Source organism: Mirounga angustirostris, unplaced genomic scaffold (genome assembly GCF_029215605.1).
Source record: "Mirounga angustirostris isolate CCGP_5_RB_7025 unplaced genomic scaffold, mMirAng1.0.hap1 SCAF_10, whole genome shotgun sequence".
Classification (NCBI taxonomy): domain Eukaryota; kingdom Metazoa; phylum Chordata; class Mammalia; order Carnivora; family Phocidae; genus Mirounga; species Mirounga angustirostris.
In genome coordinates this window covers 79859737-79877969 of record NW_026991718.1, presented here as the reverse complement: position 1 = coordinate 79877969, position 18233 = coordinate 79859737, and the positions used below count along the sequence as shown (strand labels likewise).

Here is an 18233-nt window from a genome sequence, read left to right as displayed (position 1 = left end):
CGGGCTGACTCAGCTCCGGCCCCCGCGCCCCTCCGCGCCCCCCGCGTGCCCCGCGCGGCCCGCGCGCCCTGCTCTAAAGTAAACACCCGGCAGCGGCGGCGGCCCGACGGGTGCAGCGCAGCCGCCGGCTCCCTGTCTCGGTGCGGCGGGCCCTGGTCGGAGCCATGGCTGAGGATGTGCCGGCCTCCCCATCGGGCGGCGCGGGCACCCGGGGTCTGCACAGCGGCATCATCCAGTGGTGAGCGGCCCCGGGCGCCTTCCCATCGGGCCGGGTTTCGCGGTCTGGGCTGGGAGGCGCTCTGGGCCGATAGAACGGAAGAGGTGGGGCAGGGAAGAGGGAAAACGTCGCTCCCTCTGCAGCTGTCCCCAGGACCTCGGGCCAATGCCCAGTGCGAGGAGTGACCGCCGTGCTCCGGGAGCCCTGATAAATAGGCCTAGAAGGACAGCCGTTCACACCCAGAACCAGTGCCTTTTGATGCTGGCTCGCCGGAGCAGTGGATGGGACTGGAGAGACACACACACACACACACACTCTAAAGGCCTCCTGATGTGGGTTTTCCATGTGGGGGCTTCCCTGTTGGTCACACTGACCGCGGGAAGCAATCCAGATTGCCCCACACCGGGGGGCCTGTTGGTTGGACCTGCCCTTACATATACATCTGAAGGCACGTGGGCGTTGGCCAGGAGAGGAAATGTTTCCCCTCTGTATGAGATCCAGAATGGGATGTTTTCTAACTTAAAGCAAAGCAATTTTTAGCTCTAACAATGCATTCCACATTGTTTGTGAAATTCACTTCTGGCTATTTAAACAGGGGCAGAAAAACTGGAAAGAAAAATATCATTAGCCCCTGGGACTGATGAACTCATGGGTTTGTAGCTTTTCATAAATAGGAAAATAATTGAAACCAGTCCTAAAATCTAAAACCTAAGTTTTACAAGGTGAATAAATAGCAGATATCTGATTACTTTTTAAAAAGGTTTTAAGGAATACTTCTCAGGAAAGACTTTCTGGAAAAGTTATGTGAGCAAAATAGAAAAATGAAGGGTGTGTTTGTGATTATAACATGAAAAGGCCTAAAATTTTACCCTTTTCTTCCAAGAGAATATTTTTGATATATTTTATCTTGCATAAGAGAAAAAAATCAAAAGAATACATATTAGAGCACACACCAAGTTTTCAGAATACTACACAACAGTGCTCTCTTTCTTTTACACTCACTGACTCCAACCCCTCAGCAGAGTGGCTCCTTCTTAGAAGAAAGAACTATGAGGATGCCTTTGTCAACCATTCCAGGTCACCATTTAGTAAATTAGAGTTTCTGGGGTTTGCATTATATTCTAGAGACTTGAAAGAATGATTAGAGATTCAAACATACCTGGACAGCCTCCTAAGGTTGTCTGTGAAATGACACAATGCAGACTGCCCACAGTGCAGGTGCCCTAAATCCCTTAGGATGGTGTAGACCATTTTAGCAGTGAGCCGAACTAATTCCAATCCTATGCCATGAATTCCTACTCACCCCTACAGGCCTCTCAAACACAGAGCTCATGCTCTTTAAGTTTGGGGAGGAGGTGGAGCAATGGAGGTGAGGAGGGCATAACTTCCTGTGGAGGACTGCTCTTTAGGCATTCAGTCTATGAGGTGGAATGTTTAAAAGATCATTGGTACTGGTAGTCTTAACACTGGCATTAAAAATACAGCCCCAACCACTTCGCACCCATTAGGATGGCCGTTATGAAACAAACAAAAGTAGAAAATAACAAGTTGTCAAAAATGTAGAGAAATTGGAGCCCTTGTGCACTGTTGGTGGAAATGTAAAATGGTGCAGCCATTATGGAAAACAATATGGCAGCACCTCAAAAAATTGAAGTAGAACTACCATATGATCCAGCAATTCCACTTCAAGGTGTGTACTCCCAAAGAATTGAAAGCAGGGACTCAAGCGGATTTTTGCACACCCAGGTGTGTAGCAGCATTATACACAATAACCAAAAGGTGGAAACAATCCAAGTGTCCATCAACAGGTGAATGGATAAACAAAATGCAATACGTACACACAATGAACTATTACTCAGGCTTAAAAAAAGAAGGAAATTCTGATACATACTACAATATGGATGAAACTTGAAGATATTACGCTAAGTGAAATAAGCCAGTCACAAAAGGACAAATACTGTATGATTCCACTTGTATGAAGTACCTAAAATAGTCCCATTCTTAGAGGCCGAAAGTAGAATGGTAGGTGCCAGGTACTTGGGGAGAGAGAAGGAGGAGTTAGTGTTTAATAGGTACAGGATTTCAGTTTTGCAAAATGAAAAGAGTTCTTTGAATGGATGGTGATGATGGTTGCACAACAATGTGAAGGTGTTTAATGCCACGGAACTGTACATTTTAAAATGGTAAATTTTGTTATATATATTTTATCACAATTAAAAAATAAATATATATTTTAAAAGCTACACACATAAGTAGAGCCATTCAATTTGTAATCCAGAGCCTTAGCATCCTGGAGGGTGTTAGAAGATGCCCAAGGAGACCAGTTTCCTAGAAGAGTGGCAGTGGGTACTGGTGGGCGAGCTGTCCAGGCACTCTGAGTGACAGACCAGAGAGGGGGCTGATTATTGTCACATGGCAGAAACATTCCACTTTCAGCATTGCTTCATAGCTTCATTTTCCAGTCACTAGTTAGGTCCTCAGCATTCCTTAGAGACTTCAGTGCTACTGTCGTAAACATGATAAATTCTCCAAGGAGGAAGGTCCTGCAAGGAGCAGGACAGTCTCCAGAAACAGAAGTAATAGACATTTTCTGTTTCACAGACAGGAAGGGTGGTAGGAATTGAGAGAGAAGTGGTCAGACCTGAGGGGAGCACAAAGGGATCAAGAGCCGTGACTTGACTTCCCCTGCTGGGGAGTGCAGACAGAACAAGTCGACTGGGTGGGACCCCTGGTTTCAGACCTCAGATGAAATTACTACGCATCCTCTAATCCCTAGGTATGCTGAGCCTGGCCATAGCCTAAAATAACTGTCTCTCACATGTATGGCTTTTTAAAATTTCTGCAGACTGTCGAAATTAATGACATGCAAATTTATTTTGAAAAATACAGAATTCATAGGGGCTTTTGATCAGGCTGAATCAGGGTACTATAATTCCCAGCATGTGTAACTCCCAGCATTACATTTTTCTTTACCATGGAAAGGAGCACTCAGAAAATGTGAGAATCGCAGGGCTAGATATGTGCACTCTGATGTTGGCTACTATCAAATTGTCCATCACTCAAAACAAGGAGAACATCATGAATGTTTTTATGATCTTAGCAATCAACTTCATCTGATGGTGACACCTGGTAAATACTGTTCTTAGGCAGCTAAGCAAGGAATTCAGTGATCTGATTCATCCCACACCTTCATAATCATGGATCACCAAAACACATTTTGGTGGCACAGTGTAAAATCCTTAACCAATTCCACCTGCCAGTAGTTCAGCCCAACCCTACTGCCTACACATCCCCCCACCCCCATCAGCCTCTCCTTGGACCCACATGTAGTTGAAAGTCAGTCTCATTTACTGCAGGTGTTTCTGGGCTGCCAGTGTGCCAACAGGGCCATCTTTCTTGCGTCCTCTGAATATTTTGGAGGTAGACACTAGAACAACACCAATAAGAGCTTCCATGTGCCAAGAAGTGTACTAGGCATATCATGTGCTTGTTTTCTAGTCACAAAAGCTCTAGGAGGTATCTCAGAGTCAGAATACAAGTCCGTCTGTGAGGTGCAAAGCCCTGGATAATACTCATGATCATAATTTCAAGGGGCACCTGGGTGGCTCCGTCAGTAGAGCATGTGACTCTTGATCTTAGGGTTGTGAGTTTGAGTATAGGGATTACTTAAAAAGAAATCATTTACTTAAAATAAAAATTCATAGGGGTGCCTGAGTGGCTCAGTCATTTAAGCATCTGACTCTTGATTTTGGCTCAGGTCATGATCTCAGGGTCATGAGATCTAGCCCCAAGTCAGGCTCAGTACTCAGCAGGGAGTCTGCTTAAGATTCTCTCCCTCTCCCTCTGCCCCTCTGCCCCCCGTACGTTCATGCGCTCTCTCCCTAAAATAAGTAAATAAATCTGTTTAAAAATCATAATTTCCTAAGCGTGTGGAGACTAAATGCTGAAGCACCTACTATTTGAGCTGAAGTAAAGGCATGACCCCGAACAGATGCTCTTACCGGACAAATTAAAACCTTCTTTCAAACCTTCCATTTTTCCCAGTTAATGTATGCTGGCTGCCCACCATAGGCCAGTGTCTGCGATCTGGCTGGGGACTTTGGGGAAACCACCAAAGGCATGTGGCCAGAAATGGGGTGCAGCCAGGATCAAAGCAGCAAAGTCACCAAGTGACAGTGCAAGGCTTCAGGCCAGAAGGCAGCCCTGTGTTTAGGTGTGCGACAGAGAAAAGACTCTCATCAAAGACCTTTACTGTTATTCTCCCTGATAGTATTATTTGGCTTTACTTGTGCACCCAGATAACAGGCAGACTCAGTAATGTCATTTTGAAAGAGAAAGACACAGTTCATAGAGGCCTAGAACAAATAAATTTCTGTGACGAGGAAGAAGGGTTTGCAAACATTTAAACTAGAGTTCATTTTAAGGAGTATTTCGCATGTTTCTTTTTTGAGGAGACCATTCCATGACTAAATCAGTAGTAGCTGTAGATAAACAACAGTGAGTTTGAACTTGACATCTATCCCTATTTTGTGGCAGCTCCCCAAGCATAGCTGTCTTTTGTGATACTTCAAATACAGGCTTTTCATCTATCAGTGAGTGGTTTCTTAACAAAAGAAATATAAAAATCACCTAGTTGTAGGAATTTGCCACTCCCCTCCCCACCGAGAGCCATCATCCTGTATTCAACATTGAGCCAAATAATTGGTACTATAACAGCTATATTTGAACCATGGTCAAGTATGTCAAGTGGCACGTTCTCACAACGATGTTAAGGAGACCCTTGGAAAATCCCCTCCTTGGGCAGCTAGTAGGTGCTTCAGCATTTAGTCTCCACACGCTTAGGAAATTATGATTTTTAAACAGATTTATTTACTTATTTTAGGGAGAGAGCGCATGAACGTACGGGGGGCAGAGGGGCAGAGGGAGAGGGAGAGAATCTTAAGCAGACTCCCTGCTGAGTACTGAGCCTGACTTGGGGCTAGATTGGATTGGATAGTGTCTCCCCAAAATACATATCTATCTGGAAGCTCAGAATGTGACCTTATTTGGAAATAGGGTCTTTGCAGTTGTAATTAATTAAGAAGAGATCATACTGGATTCACCTGGGCCCTAAATCCAATCACTGGTGTCCTCATAAGAAGAGGAGAGAGGACGCTCAGAGAAGAGAAGCCCAGGTGAAGACAGAGGCAGACATGAGTGCGACGCATCTATAAGCCAAGGATGTCCAGCGAGCACCAGAAACTAGGGGAGGAGCATACAACACATTCTCTCTCAGAGCCTCTGGAAGGAACCAGCCATACTGACACCTTGATTTTGGACTCTCAGCCTCCAGAACTGTGAGAGAACCAATTTTTCTTGTTTTAAGCTGCCTGGCCTGCGATAATTTGTATACTTCAGTATACAGGGCCAAAGATTTCCCCCACCTCCCATATGTTAGTTTTTCCTTTTATGAGGAAGCCAATGGGGTTGACAATTGTGTCTTTAGCTCTCAGGGAAAGTAAATGTGGGCCTCAGTGGGCCTCATCCCAGAAAATAAGCTGTATATCATCAATGAGAAAGGAGACGATGTATTGGTAAATTCCCTGCTAAAAAATTCTTCTGTGTTTAAAAATTATATTGGCTTCCTTTGCATATTTCTCTAAAAGAATGAGGAGAACCCTGAGAGTCTCTCCTCAATCAGTGAAGGGAGGGTTGTGATCAGATGTCACTGTGGACCACACTTTCTGACCTCAGTCTCCCCCACTTCTTACCCCACACACATACCAGTTGCTGGAACAGGGACACAGCTATCCCCACAGGGCTGGCTGTGGGCTGTGAGCCACAGGCAGAGCCCCTCATTGCCAAGGGACTGCTACCTCCCCCCAAGCGTGGGAGCACTTGAGCAGTTAAAGAACCCACGTCGAGCAGAGGCCTGAAATCCTGCAGATCACATATAAATGCCACTCAGCTGGAGAGTGAAAGCATCCTGCCTGTCTCTTGGTGTCTTGCATTTTACATCTCATCTCAATTTAACTAATCAAAATATTGTGGCCTGCCCTAAATGACTCAGATTTAAAAATTGTGCAAACAACTGGGGGAGGGAGGCAAAGCGTTGCACACGTGCCCTGGGTCACAAGCACATAGGGACTGGCAAGCCTGCAGGGGTGATATATCAAGTAAATAATCCTCACTTTATAGCTAAAGAGCTCTTGGCTACAACCTTTACAATAGGACATAAAACAGTGTCTGCTGAGCCAATAATTTGGGCTTCTTTTTAATATGCCTACATGCCAAAAACAAAAACAGACCAAAGAACAAACAAAACAAAACGACAATAAAAACCCACCATGTTGATTATCTAAAGACCCATAATCAGAATGCAAACTGGTACAGCCACTGTGGAAAACAGTATGGAGGTTCCTCAAAAAGTTAAAAATAGAGCTCCCCTATGATCCAGTAAGCACACTACTGTGTATTTACCCCAAAAATACAAAAACACTAATTCAAAAGGATACATACACTCCTGTTTATTGCAGCATTATTTACAAGAGCCAAACTATGGAAGCAGCCCAAGTATTCATCATAGATGAATGGATAAAGAAGATGTGGTATATATACAAATGGAATATTATTCAGCCATAAAAAAGAATGAAATCTTGCCATTTACAACAACATGGATGGAGTTAGAGAGTATAATGCTGAGCAAAATAAGTCAGAGAAAGACAAATTCCATATGATTTTATTCATATGTGGAATTTAAGAAACAAAACAAATGAGCAAAGGAAAAATAAAGAAGGACAAACCAAGAAACAAACTGATGTTTCCCAGAGGGGAGTGGGTAGGGGGATTGATGAATTAGATGATGAGGATTAAGAGTACACTTATCATGATGAATGCTGAGTCATGTATAGAATTGTTGAATCATTATCTGGTACATCTGAAGATTATAACACTGTATGTTAATGATACTGGAATTAAAATTAAAGATTTAATAAAAAATAAAGACCCACAATCAAAATACTTAACTCTGGGCTAAGAACAAAAAGGTACATTATTGATGATGATTGGTGAGCCTTTGCATTCAATAACTTAAACAGGTTTCATTTCCTTGGATCAAAATGTTCTGCCCTAGAGAAACTGATGCCAATTTCCTCTGCCTTGTCTTCCTCTCCCCCCAGGTTGGTTGACAATTTCTGTATCTGTGAAGGGTACAGTGTGCCTCGCTGCCTGATGTATGAGATTTATGTGGAGACCTGCGGTCAAAATGCTCAGGACCAAGTCAACCCAGCCACATTTGGGAAGGTAGGTTGTGAAGATAAAAATACAGTACTCACTGAGAAAAAAAAAAAAATATGCAAGTGAATTGATGAAGAAATATTAAAATTTATTTTGGTCTAATGAGTTCTCAGTGGGAACAATTGCCTTCACTCTGGGAAGCCAACCAGATGGCTAATATACTCCATCTTCCTTGAAAATCCATTCTGTCCTTTGTCCACACTTCATAGTGAAGGGCCAGGAAAGGTAAGGAATGGGTGGTGTCTAAGAACGTACAACTATGGCAGCTCCAAATATTCCAAAAACTCAGCCAGGTTTTCTGGACCATTATTCCCTGCATAGAAATGCCAACACTTGGGGTGCATGGGTGGTGCAGTCGATTAAGTCTGACTCTTGATCTTGGCTCAGGTCGTGGTCTCAGGGTCGTGAGATCGAGCGCCATGTTGGGCTCCATGCTCAGTGGGGAGTCTGCTCCAGATTCTCTCTCCCTGTCCCTCTGCCCCTCCTGCTCAAGCATGTTCTCTCTCTCAAATAAATAAGTCTTCAAACAGAAATGCCAACACGTAGCACCACACGAACTCCAAGAACCACTTGTGTCAGAGAGCTGGTGCTTCCTACAATTTGGTTGTACTTAGAGAATTCACTGGCTCTTAAATGTCTCCTCTGGAGGTTAAGAGCTCTGGCAGGAACTTTGTGTAGACCATATAAGATACAGCAAACACTTTTTTTTTTTTAAGATTTTATTTATTTATTTGACAGAGACACAGCGAGCGAGGAAACACAAGCAGGAGGAGTGGGAGAGGGAGAGGCAGGCCCCCCGCAGAGCAGGGAGCCCGATTGTGGGGCTAGATCCCAGGGCCCTGGGTCCACGACCTGAGCTGAAGGCAGATGCTTAACGACTGAGCAACCCAGGCGCCCCCAGCAAACACTTATTAGCACAAGAATAGTCTGCTGAGATCCTCCACATACAACAAATATTTATTGAGCAGCTGCTCTGTGCCCGGCACTGTTTTAGAAGCTGGGAATACAATCATGAGCAAGACAGAGAAGAATTCCTGCCCTTACTAAATTTATTATAGTTGAAGGAGACTGATACGTAAGATAAAATACATAGTATATGAGATAGTATAAATGCTAAGGGGAATAATAGAGCAGGAGATAAGAGGTGTGTGTGTGTGTAAGAGTTGTCATTTTAGGGAAGGCAAACAGGGAAGGCCTCCCTCAGAAGTAACATTTGAGTCCAGACTTTGAAGAGATAGGCAGTGAGTATGTGGATATGAACAAAGAACAGTGCCAGTGCAAAGGCCCTGAGGGAAGAAGGAGCACAAGCAGCAAGGAGGCTGCAACAGCTAGAGGGAGGAGAACAGGGAAAGAGGACCAGGATGATCCTCAGGACCTTGAGGTCAAATCAGGGAGACGAGAGGAGCCAGGTGTGCAAAGAGTGGGCAGGGATTCAGCAGTGAGAAGAGGTCAAATTCTGGGTATATTTGGGAAACCGAGCCAGTAGGATTTGTTGATGGAAATAATTAATAGAATCAAAGGACTTAATCATTATTAAATTAACAATAATAACTTCCAATCATAGAGTTGTATTTATTTTCAAGGCACTTTTCCATCTGTTTTTTTTTTTTTTTTTAAGATTTTATTTATTTGAGAGACAGAATGAGAGAGGGAGAGAGAGAGCATAAGAGGGGGGAGGGTCAGAGGGAGAAGCAGACTCCCCGCTGAGCAGGGAGCCCGATACAGAACTCCATCCTGGGACTCCAGGATCATGACCTGAGCCACCCAGGTGCCCTCCATCTGGTTTTTAGGAATAGACAGACACCAAATCAAAACAAGTTAAAAGGAGAATTTTTTAAAGGGAAAGGGATATCTCATTAAATCCTATTATAAAAAGTTTGGGCTTCATAGAGTCTAGTCCATTGCTGCCTAATAGAAATGCAATGGGAGCCACAGATATAATTTAAAATATCCTAGTATCCTCATTTTTGAAGTATTTTAAAAGATGAAAATTTTTATTATTTTGAAATTTAATCCAAAATATTCAAAATATTATTTTAACATGGAATCGATATTATAAAATCACTGAGTTACTTTTTCATTCTTTTCTTCATGCCAAATCTCAAAAATCTGGTGTGTACTTTACATGTAGAGTCCATCTCAGCTCGGACTAGCCACAATTCAAGTGTGCAGTAGCCACATGTGGCTGGTGGTTCCCATCTCAGACAGGCCACAACTAGATTCTAAGTCACCAGGCATCGCTTTTCTTTCTCTCTGGTATATCCCTAAACCACTGGGACTCTGCTTCTCTCCACTGGCCTGCTCCTTGCCCCTTCCCAGAAGCCAACTGCCTTCACTGACTTCCTGATTTCCCATTATGGCTGCTTGGATGGTGTTTCCCATGATGCTATACCTGACCTTCTGCCCCAGTACCCAATACTGTAACAGTCTGTGGGCAAGGGCCGCCTGCAGGAAAGACATGGGGGTGAGGAGGAAACAGTTGGCATCTTTAATGCTTTGTCTTGTGTCACAGCCATTGGCTGAAGCAGGTAGCATTTGAAGTCAAGAAAACAAACCAGCAGTTATTAAGGCTGAGGATCACACAGCTATTTGCAATGTATGGGTGGTGTTTTGGGGGAAAAACATTTTCCTTTACTCTTTCAGGTTCTTTTGGTTGGTCTAAGATTTAAATTGACAAGAGACAAATTAACAAATTTAATTATGTATGTGTGGGGGCTCACTATGGCCCGCCTTGCAGTCAGGCAATTGAGACTTATATGCCATCCAGACCCAAGAAGAGTGTAGGAAAGTGGGACTTCAAAAGGGAAGGAATGAAATTCATAGGATGATGAAAAAGAGTAAATGTTTGGTAAACAAATGTTAAATGGGCCATACAGAAACAATAAGAAGAATTTTAACAAACAGATTTTCCTAAATTCCTCCCTGTCTTCCACATCTCTTTCATATTATACTGTAGTTATCTACAGTGATACCTCCATTAGAGGATAGCAAGTCCTCTAAATTCTTTTAGGCAATTAGGGGAAAGGTCAAAGGCTCTTCCTGAGCCTTCTCTTTCTTAAAAATAATCAGCCTAAAATAATCCACTTACCACTACATTTTCCGGTGGTAGAATTTGCTTCCCTATAGTGTCCAATCCAGTCTCCTGAATCGTGAATCAGACCTCTTTCTACTTGTTATTCCCTCAAAAATATCCTTGAGTTCCAAGAGACCTTGGAGGTCACCTAGTCCAATTCAATACCCAGTGCAAGATTCCTCTGAAAACATCTCTGGCTAGGGCTTTTATGAGAACAAATTTCCCTCTCTGGACAAAGACGGTCACAAGCCTTAGAGCTGGGTAATGGGGCAGCACACTTCTGTGCTCTTCCTCTGGGCAAACCTAATTCTGCCCCAGGATCTTGCATGGCATGTAGAGCACAGGCTGATGAAAACCTGCTTGACTCCTCATCAGGGACCTTGGTGCAGCTCACAACCTGCACAACCATACCACTTTGGGTAACCACCTGGCTTAGGCTGAAATGATGTGGGTGACACGGAGCTTGCTGACCAGGCCACAATGATGCCAATTCAGTATTTTCCATCACTCCCTTCTGTCTTTCCTTTTTTTGTGCCTTCTCCCTCTTTTCAGTGGCCCTCAGATGGACAGAACTGAATTGGTTCATGATACACTCTCACCATGGGTCTATGCATGGCCTAATTCCATCTGGGTATTTAGTTCTTTTTAACAATGTGGTAAACATCTGTGAACCCACCACCCCAAATGAACCATCGCACCAGATGCCCCATATCCCATCTCCCTGCCCTGCCCCACTGGTGGGAACCATCAACCTGTTCATCATTACCTTGCTTTTTAGAAAAGAGTTTAAGTGCATTTATGTGTATTTTTTTAACCTTTTGACCACCTTTACCCCTTTTGCCCACTCCCCTGCCCCTTGCCTCTGTCAACCACCAACCTGTTTTCTGTATCTGTGAGTTTTTTTTGTTGTTGTTTTTTAGGTTCACATGTAAGTGAGATCATATGGTATTTGGCTTTCTTTGTCTAACCTATTTCATATATGTATTTCTAAAAAGCATATTTTTAATTTTTGTGGCTTAACTTTTTAAGATTTTATTTATTTGTCAGAGAGTGAGCACAAACAGGAGTGACAGGGAGAAGGAGAAGCAGGCTCCCTGCTGAGCAAGGAGCCCAATGTGGGACTCAATCCCAGGACCCTGGGATCATGACCTGAGCTGAAGGCAGTGGCTTAACCAACTGAGCCACCCAGGTGTCCCTGTGGCCTAACTTTTTAAAAAGGGGTATCATGTTATTTGTCATCTTTGGGTCTTTGTCCACTTAATATTGTACTAAGATTCATCTAGATTCATTCGACCATTGTGTAATATTTCACAATTTACTCATCTGCTGTCCTACTGCTGGGCATTTGTTTCCAGATTTTGCTGTTGTGAATATTCACGTGCATATTTCCTGCTGTGCACATGAAGATGCTTTTTTAGGCATGTATGTCCAGGGATGAACCTTGCAGGCTAAGGGGATGTGCAACTATGATATCTGGGGATGGGGCCAAACTATTTTCCAAAGTGGCTGCTCTAGGTTACCCTCCCACAAGCAATTCTGTGGATTCCAATGTTGTTTCCAAAACATTGACATTTTAAGATCCACTCCTCTAGCCAAAATCTTCATCCCTGAAACAAAGTCATTGGTGGAAATCCTGCACTTTTGATAATACTAAACTATGTAGGAGAATCTTCTAATATAGCAGCTGTTCAAATATTTGAACCAATTTTTTACATCTCCTTATCTTTCCTTCTCCACACTGAATATTCCTCAGCTCCCAAATTTTTACCTTCCTGCCCACTTGTTTCATTATGACTTCAATTTACCGATGTCTTCTTAAAAGGTAGGTAGCCCCAAGGGTACAACCCAGTGCCTTAGGAGCACTCAGATGATAGGGGCTCTTACTTTTATTGGGAGGGGGTGGGCTACTATTGGCTTTTATCCTTCCATGTTACTCTGTTGGTTTCATTTTAAGCTTGTGGTCAACAAAAATAACCCTTAAGTATTTTTTCACATGAATTAAAATTAAGCTACCCCCCAAAACTGCTTTGGAAACTGTGAAATACTCTATATAAATACAAAATATTATTCTCAGATTATTGTCGTTATGCAGGTGACTATTTGAACCCAGGAGCAGCCACTCCCTTATTCCTATATTTTAGCTTCTTAGTTTCAATCTGCAGTTCTGTTTACCAGTATCTTCTTGAATCTTGTAGGTCATCCAGTCTTCTCAACCTGCTGAAGCTCCTGTATTTGAAATGCATATCTCTTATCCTTCATTCAATAAATGAAAGCAATATGAGTGCGTACAAGACGTTGAGTACACTCTGTGCTCGCAAGGTTTCCCTGAGTAAGGTTTTCCAGCCAGCTAGGAATTCCCTCGAGTAGCTTATCATTTAGCCCACATCTTTAGCCATTTCATCACTTGGCAGCCTGGGACACTTCCTCAGGGGGACCCAGTCCTGGGTACCCTGGCTCTACAGCATTTTCTTTATCTACCTGCCCAGAAACTTGATCAGATGGAAGCGGTGTGACTTGAGCATGACATATTTAGTCTGTAAGATCTCCACTTCTTTTTCTAAGAAATTAAAGCCTATTTTTCAAAATCTTTTTCAGAGTTCCTTGTAAGTTGTGTCCCCTCTAGGGTAGTCTCATTGCAGAGCATTCCAAAGGAAAAGTTAAAAAAAGAGACTCCAGTGTGCGGCAATGGGCATTTATTTAGCATTTTTCATCTTAATACTTGCCTTAGAATCCATTCTTCAAGACCACTAACTTTCAGCTCTCGTTGGGGGTTTGCCTGAAGAACAGGCCATTCAGTGGAGCCCGTGTTGGGAAGGGACCCTTACTGCCGAATTTGTGACTAATGGACTAGGGAGAGGAAGGGGAAAAGGATATGATCCCAAAGCATGTTTACAAGAGAAACAACAAAATACCCAATTCTCATTTCCTCCCTCTTCCCCTGGGAATGGAGTTGATTCCAGATTCCACATCAAGTTCCTGTGCAGATGTCGGAATGTTTCTTGCTCTTTTTGGCAGCTCTGGGCATATGATGGGTAGTGCTCATTCTTGGTGCAAGTAATATCTCACATGGATTAGGGAATTTCCATAACACTGACTTCCTTTTTAAAAATAACATTTACTGATGTTTTTCTGATTATAAAAGTATTACAATCCCTTTATAGAAAGTGTAAAAATTAGAGAAAACTATAAAAAGAGGAGAATAAATACTGGCTATAGCCTCACTGTCCAGAGCTATAGCCACACGCATATAGTTTATTTGCACGTTTGCACACACATGCACACACACATGACCAGCAGGAGCTAAGGGACTAATCACACAGTGACTTCATCTTCATTTCCCATGGTGCTTTGAATCTGCTCATTGGGTGGTTATTCCTCCACTCCTGAATGAGCACGTGAGCACGAAGTGTGACCCCTCTAGTCTTCAGGTGATACAAAGCCCTGTTGTCACTCTTAATTTACCACATGGTATCAGTCTGATGCTTAGAATGTCCAGTTCCATATAACATCAAAACTGAATTGGGTTTAAAATCGTTTTCTTATCTCCTCCAGGATGGCTTCTTGCCTACAAAAAACTAGGCATGGAGGCTTCTTCTTCCCTCTCTATCCCTCCTCCCCAAAACTTGCTGGGCGTTAGTTTGACCCCTCTGGAAGCAGGGGAAGTAAAAATGGTTGGAAAGTTCCTACTGCTCAGCTTTACATTTTGGGAGCCAGGCAGACTCTTGTTTCCTGGTCCCTTTGGTGGCTTCTTCAGAGCAGCCCTTTGGAATGTTCTAGTATGCATTCCTTGTGTTGGTGAATGGCTCTTTGTGCAGCCTGACTGTCCATTCTGGGGGCCTTTTGCTGGGCAGAGTCCAGGCTCTCCCACATGTCAACTCTTTCTCACATGTAGACAACTTCTGGCCATAGGAACTACTCAGCCTTTCTTGGCCTAAACAGAGTATGGGTGTGCTGGCTGAAACCAGGGTGGTAACCACTCTCCTCTGCCACCAAGTGCACTGGCCAGCCTGTCTATAATCTATCAGGAGTCCTATGCCATAGCCAGACACTAACTCCAGGGGCCTCACAAAGAATTCAAGTGAGGGGCACCTGGGTGGCTCAGTTGGTTAAGCGACTGCCTTCAGCTCAGGTCATGATCCTGGAGTCCCGGGATCGAGTCCCACATCGGGCTCCCTGCTCGGCAGGGAGTCTGCTTCTCCCTCTGACCTTCCCCCCTCTCATGCTCTCTCTCTATCTCATTCTCTCTCAAATGAATAAATAAAATCTTTAAAAAAAAAAAAAAGAATTCAAGTGAATCTGTGAATCCTCCTCTGCTAGGCCTGAGCTGATTGAGCCACACTCTGTCCCACAACCCTTCACAAATAAAAGGTCATCTTGCCACAAGAAATCCCCTTAGACCTCCTCCTCTCTCTATTCCATCATGAGTGATTTGAGTTGAAGACTTATTAGAGTTTTAAAAAAAAACAATTTTAGCTAAATGCCTGAGGGTACAAGTCCCCTAAGATGTGTGTCTCACAATTCACTTTGCTATCTGTTGTCTGTTGTGTTCATGTCTCATCCTGTTGGATAGATATTATGTGGATGAACGGATTGAAAGATTGATGTATGGATAGGTGGACCGAGAGGTGAATGGACAGGTGGATAGGCAGACAGCATGCAATATGGTATTTTTTTTATCTTTTTTTTCATCATAATAAGTATACTCTTTAATTCTCATTCCCTATTTTCCCCATTCCCCTACCCACCTCCCCTCTGGTAACCATCAGTTTGTTCTCTACAGTTACGAGTCTGTTTCTTGTATTGTCTGTCTGCCTCTCTTTTTCCTGCGCGTGTTTGTTTTGTTTCTTAAATTCCACATATGGTATTTGTCTTTCTCTGACTTATTTTGCTTAGCATTATACTTTCTAACTCCATCCAAGTCATTGCAATTGGCAAGATTTCATTCTTTTTCTGTCGCTGAATAATATTCCATTATTGGGTTACTCCCATAGTTTGGCTATTGTAAATAATGCTGCAATAAACAGAGGGGTGCATATATCCCTTTAAATTCGTGGGGTTTTTTTTTTAATTTTTTTGGTAAATACCCGGTAGTGTGATTACTGGATCATAGGGTAGTTCTATTTTTAACTTTCTGAGGAACCTCCATACTGTTTTCCACAGTGGCTATACCAGTTTGCATTCCTACCCAGAATGCACGAGGGTTCCTTTTTCTCCACGTCCTCGCCAATACTTGTTGTTTCTTGTGTTGTTGATTTTGCAATATGGTATACTTTTTAACAACACTAAGCCTGGAATCCAACTAATTAGGTTGTAACCCTGGGCAAGTTATTTCATCTTTTTGTGCCTCGACATCATCAACTGTAAAATGAAACGATTCATAACGTTAATAACAGTACCTACCTTATGAGATGCTTTTAAGAAATTAATGAGAGAATGCATATAAAAAAATTGAGTGGTCCTGGCACATAGGAAACACTCAAGAAATAATTAACTTTTATAATCACATGCCGATTTATCTAAACTTAGAATATCATAAACATTTTCACACTAAAATATTTTAAAATAAATGTTGTAAAATGGTGCCAAACACTTTTTGGGTGTTCCAGAATTCATTTAACCATTTCCCTTATTGGAAATTTCGGTTGTTTATAATGTTTATTCTACCATAAGTCTCCATCTGTACGTGATAACTTTCCCAGGAGGGACTCTAGACCATTGTAACCAATACACAGCTCATGGTAGTTCCTGATATTCTTAACCAAATCCCTAATATTTTTGACCTAGAAAATTTGTTGGTTAAGAACTATATTTAGCTGTTTCAACTTGTACTTATTGGATGATTAGGGCAGGTAAGCACTTTTGCATGTGTTTTGGTCATATGTATCTTGTGTGTATACATATTATCACCAGACCACTTTCTATTGGGGTATTGTTGTTTTCCCATTAATTTATGTGAGCTGTCCATATATTAAATATATACATTTCTTACTTATTACATTTTTTGGAAATAATCATCTCAGTTGGTTTTTAAGTTTAACTGTGGTGTACCTGATCATAAAATGAAATCACAGGATAGTCTGGGGTTAGAATTACTCAATAAAATAAAATGTGCAGATTATTATGCTGCCAGACAACTGGGCAATTTATTTCTGCTTCTCCCTCCAAAACACCAGATTATTTCCCAGGGCCTTGAATCTGAGCCTGCTTCATAGTTTATAATAATTCTTTTAGGTACCTACTATTTTACAACTAGATATAGAGGGAAGGTTTTAAGTGATTTTCTTTAGAGGTGATGGAATTTTCAGAATCTGTGGTTGAAAGTAGGAATTGCTGGCTTCTAATTCTGCATTTTTAGACTTGCTGACTTTTTCTTTTATCATTTATTCTTCATCTGTACATTTTGGACCCCTTCCCTGAAGGAACCTCTCAATTTAGCCTCATAACCTTGATGTTTAATTGTGCAAGACTTGCCTTTCCTGTTCCTTCATTTTTCTTCCTCTACACCCGGGCTTGGGTGGCTTCCCGTAGGAAGAGGTAGGGCCTGGAACCAGACAAGAGAAACATTACACAACACTGTCAAATCCTGCTGCTTAGAAGTTAAGAAAAAAAGAAGGACAGGGGGAATGCCTAGGTGGCTCAGTCAGTTAACTATCTACCTTCAGCTCAAATCATGAGTGATTTGAGTTGAGGACTTAGTAGAGTTTTAAAAAACCCAATTTTAGCTAAATGCCTGAGGTCATGATTTCAGAGTCCTGGGATGGAGCCCTGCATCAGGTTCCCTGCTCAGAAGTGAGTTTGCTTCTCCCTCTCTCTCTGCTCCTCCCCCCACTCCTGCTATCTCTCATGCTCTCTCAAATAAATAAATAAAATCTTTTTTTTAAAAAAAAGGGAAAAAAGAAAGAGGGATGTAACAAGAAACCAAGCAAAAGCAGAAGCTGAATGATTATGGAGGGGACTAGAGAAAAATAGTGGAAATCGTTACTTGACTGCTTAAAACACCGTGCCTTCCATGCTCTGTATTTTTCTAATTCCACCAGGCTCCAGGATTTCCACTTTCAATAGACATGTACTTGGATACCATGCATATCACGAACCTCTTCTAATTAGGAAGCTGGAACAGGCTTCTATTTTTTTTTTAATGTAATTAGTCGTAAATATGTTAGCGTTAACAAAACACATGAAAAACATATCTGGGAGATGAGAAGTTGAGTCGGAAGTAGTTATGTTGTTCAATATTTTAATAGCACTTGCTACCAAAACCTTTAAAATGAAAAAACTAGGTAAACAAATGAATAATAAAAAGTGAAAATGACTATCACATTGGAAAAAGAGGAAAATAGTGAAATTATGGCAGCTCACATGATGGACTCTTTTGCAGCTATTAATAATCCCTTGTTTTTAGAGAATTCTTAATGACAAGGGGAAATGTTTATGGTACACTGTGGAGGGGAGAAAGTCGAAAGCAAAACTGCACACATACTAATTGTGTGACACCAGTTGTTTCCTATGTATACCCACAGAATCCATACACATATTGAGGCTTGAAAAAAACGCTGCGAGGCGCCTGGGTGGCCCAGTCAGTTAAGAGACCGACTCTTGGTTTCAGCTCAGGCCCTTATCTCAGGATCCTGAGATCTAGCCCTGTGATGGGCTCCACACTCAGTGGGG

At 42.3% G+C, this 18233-nt stretch overlaps 1 protein-coding gene across 1 annotated transcript in view; it reads left to right on the top strand.

The window, feature by feature from the left end:
• Nucleotides 1-18233, top strand: part of RFX8 (regulatory factor X8) — a 252412-nt gene that overhangs the window by 186812 nt on the left and 47367 nt on the right. Inside the window, exon 13 of the mRNA XM_064572648.1 lies at nucleotides 7375-7498. Coding sequence (XP_064428718.1) covers nucleotides 7375-7498 — 124 coding nt within the window. The remainder of the gene's footprint in view (nucleotides 1-7374; nucleotides 7499-18233) is intronic.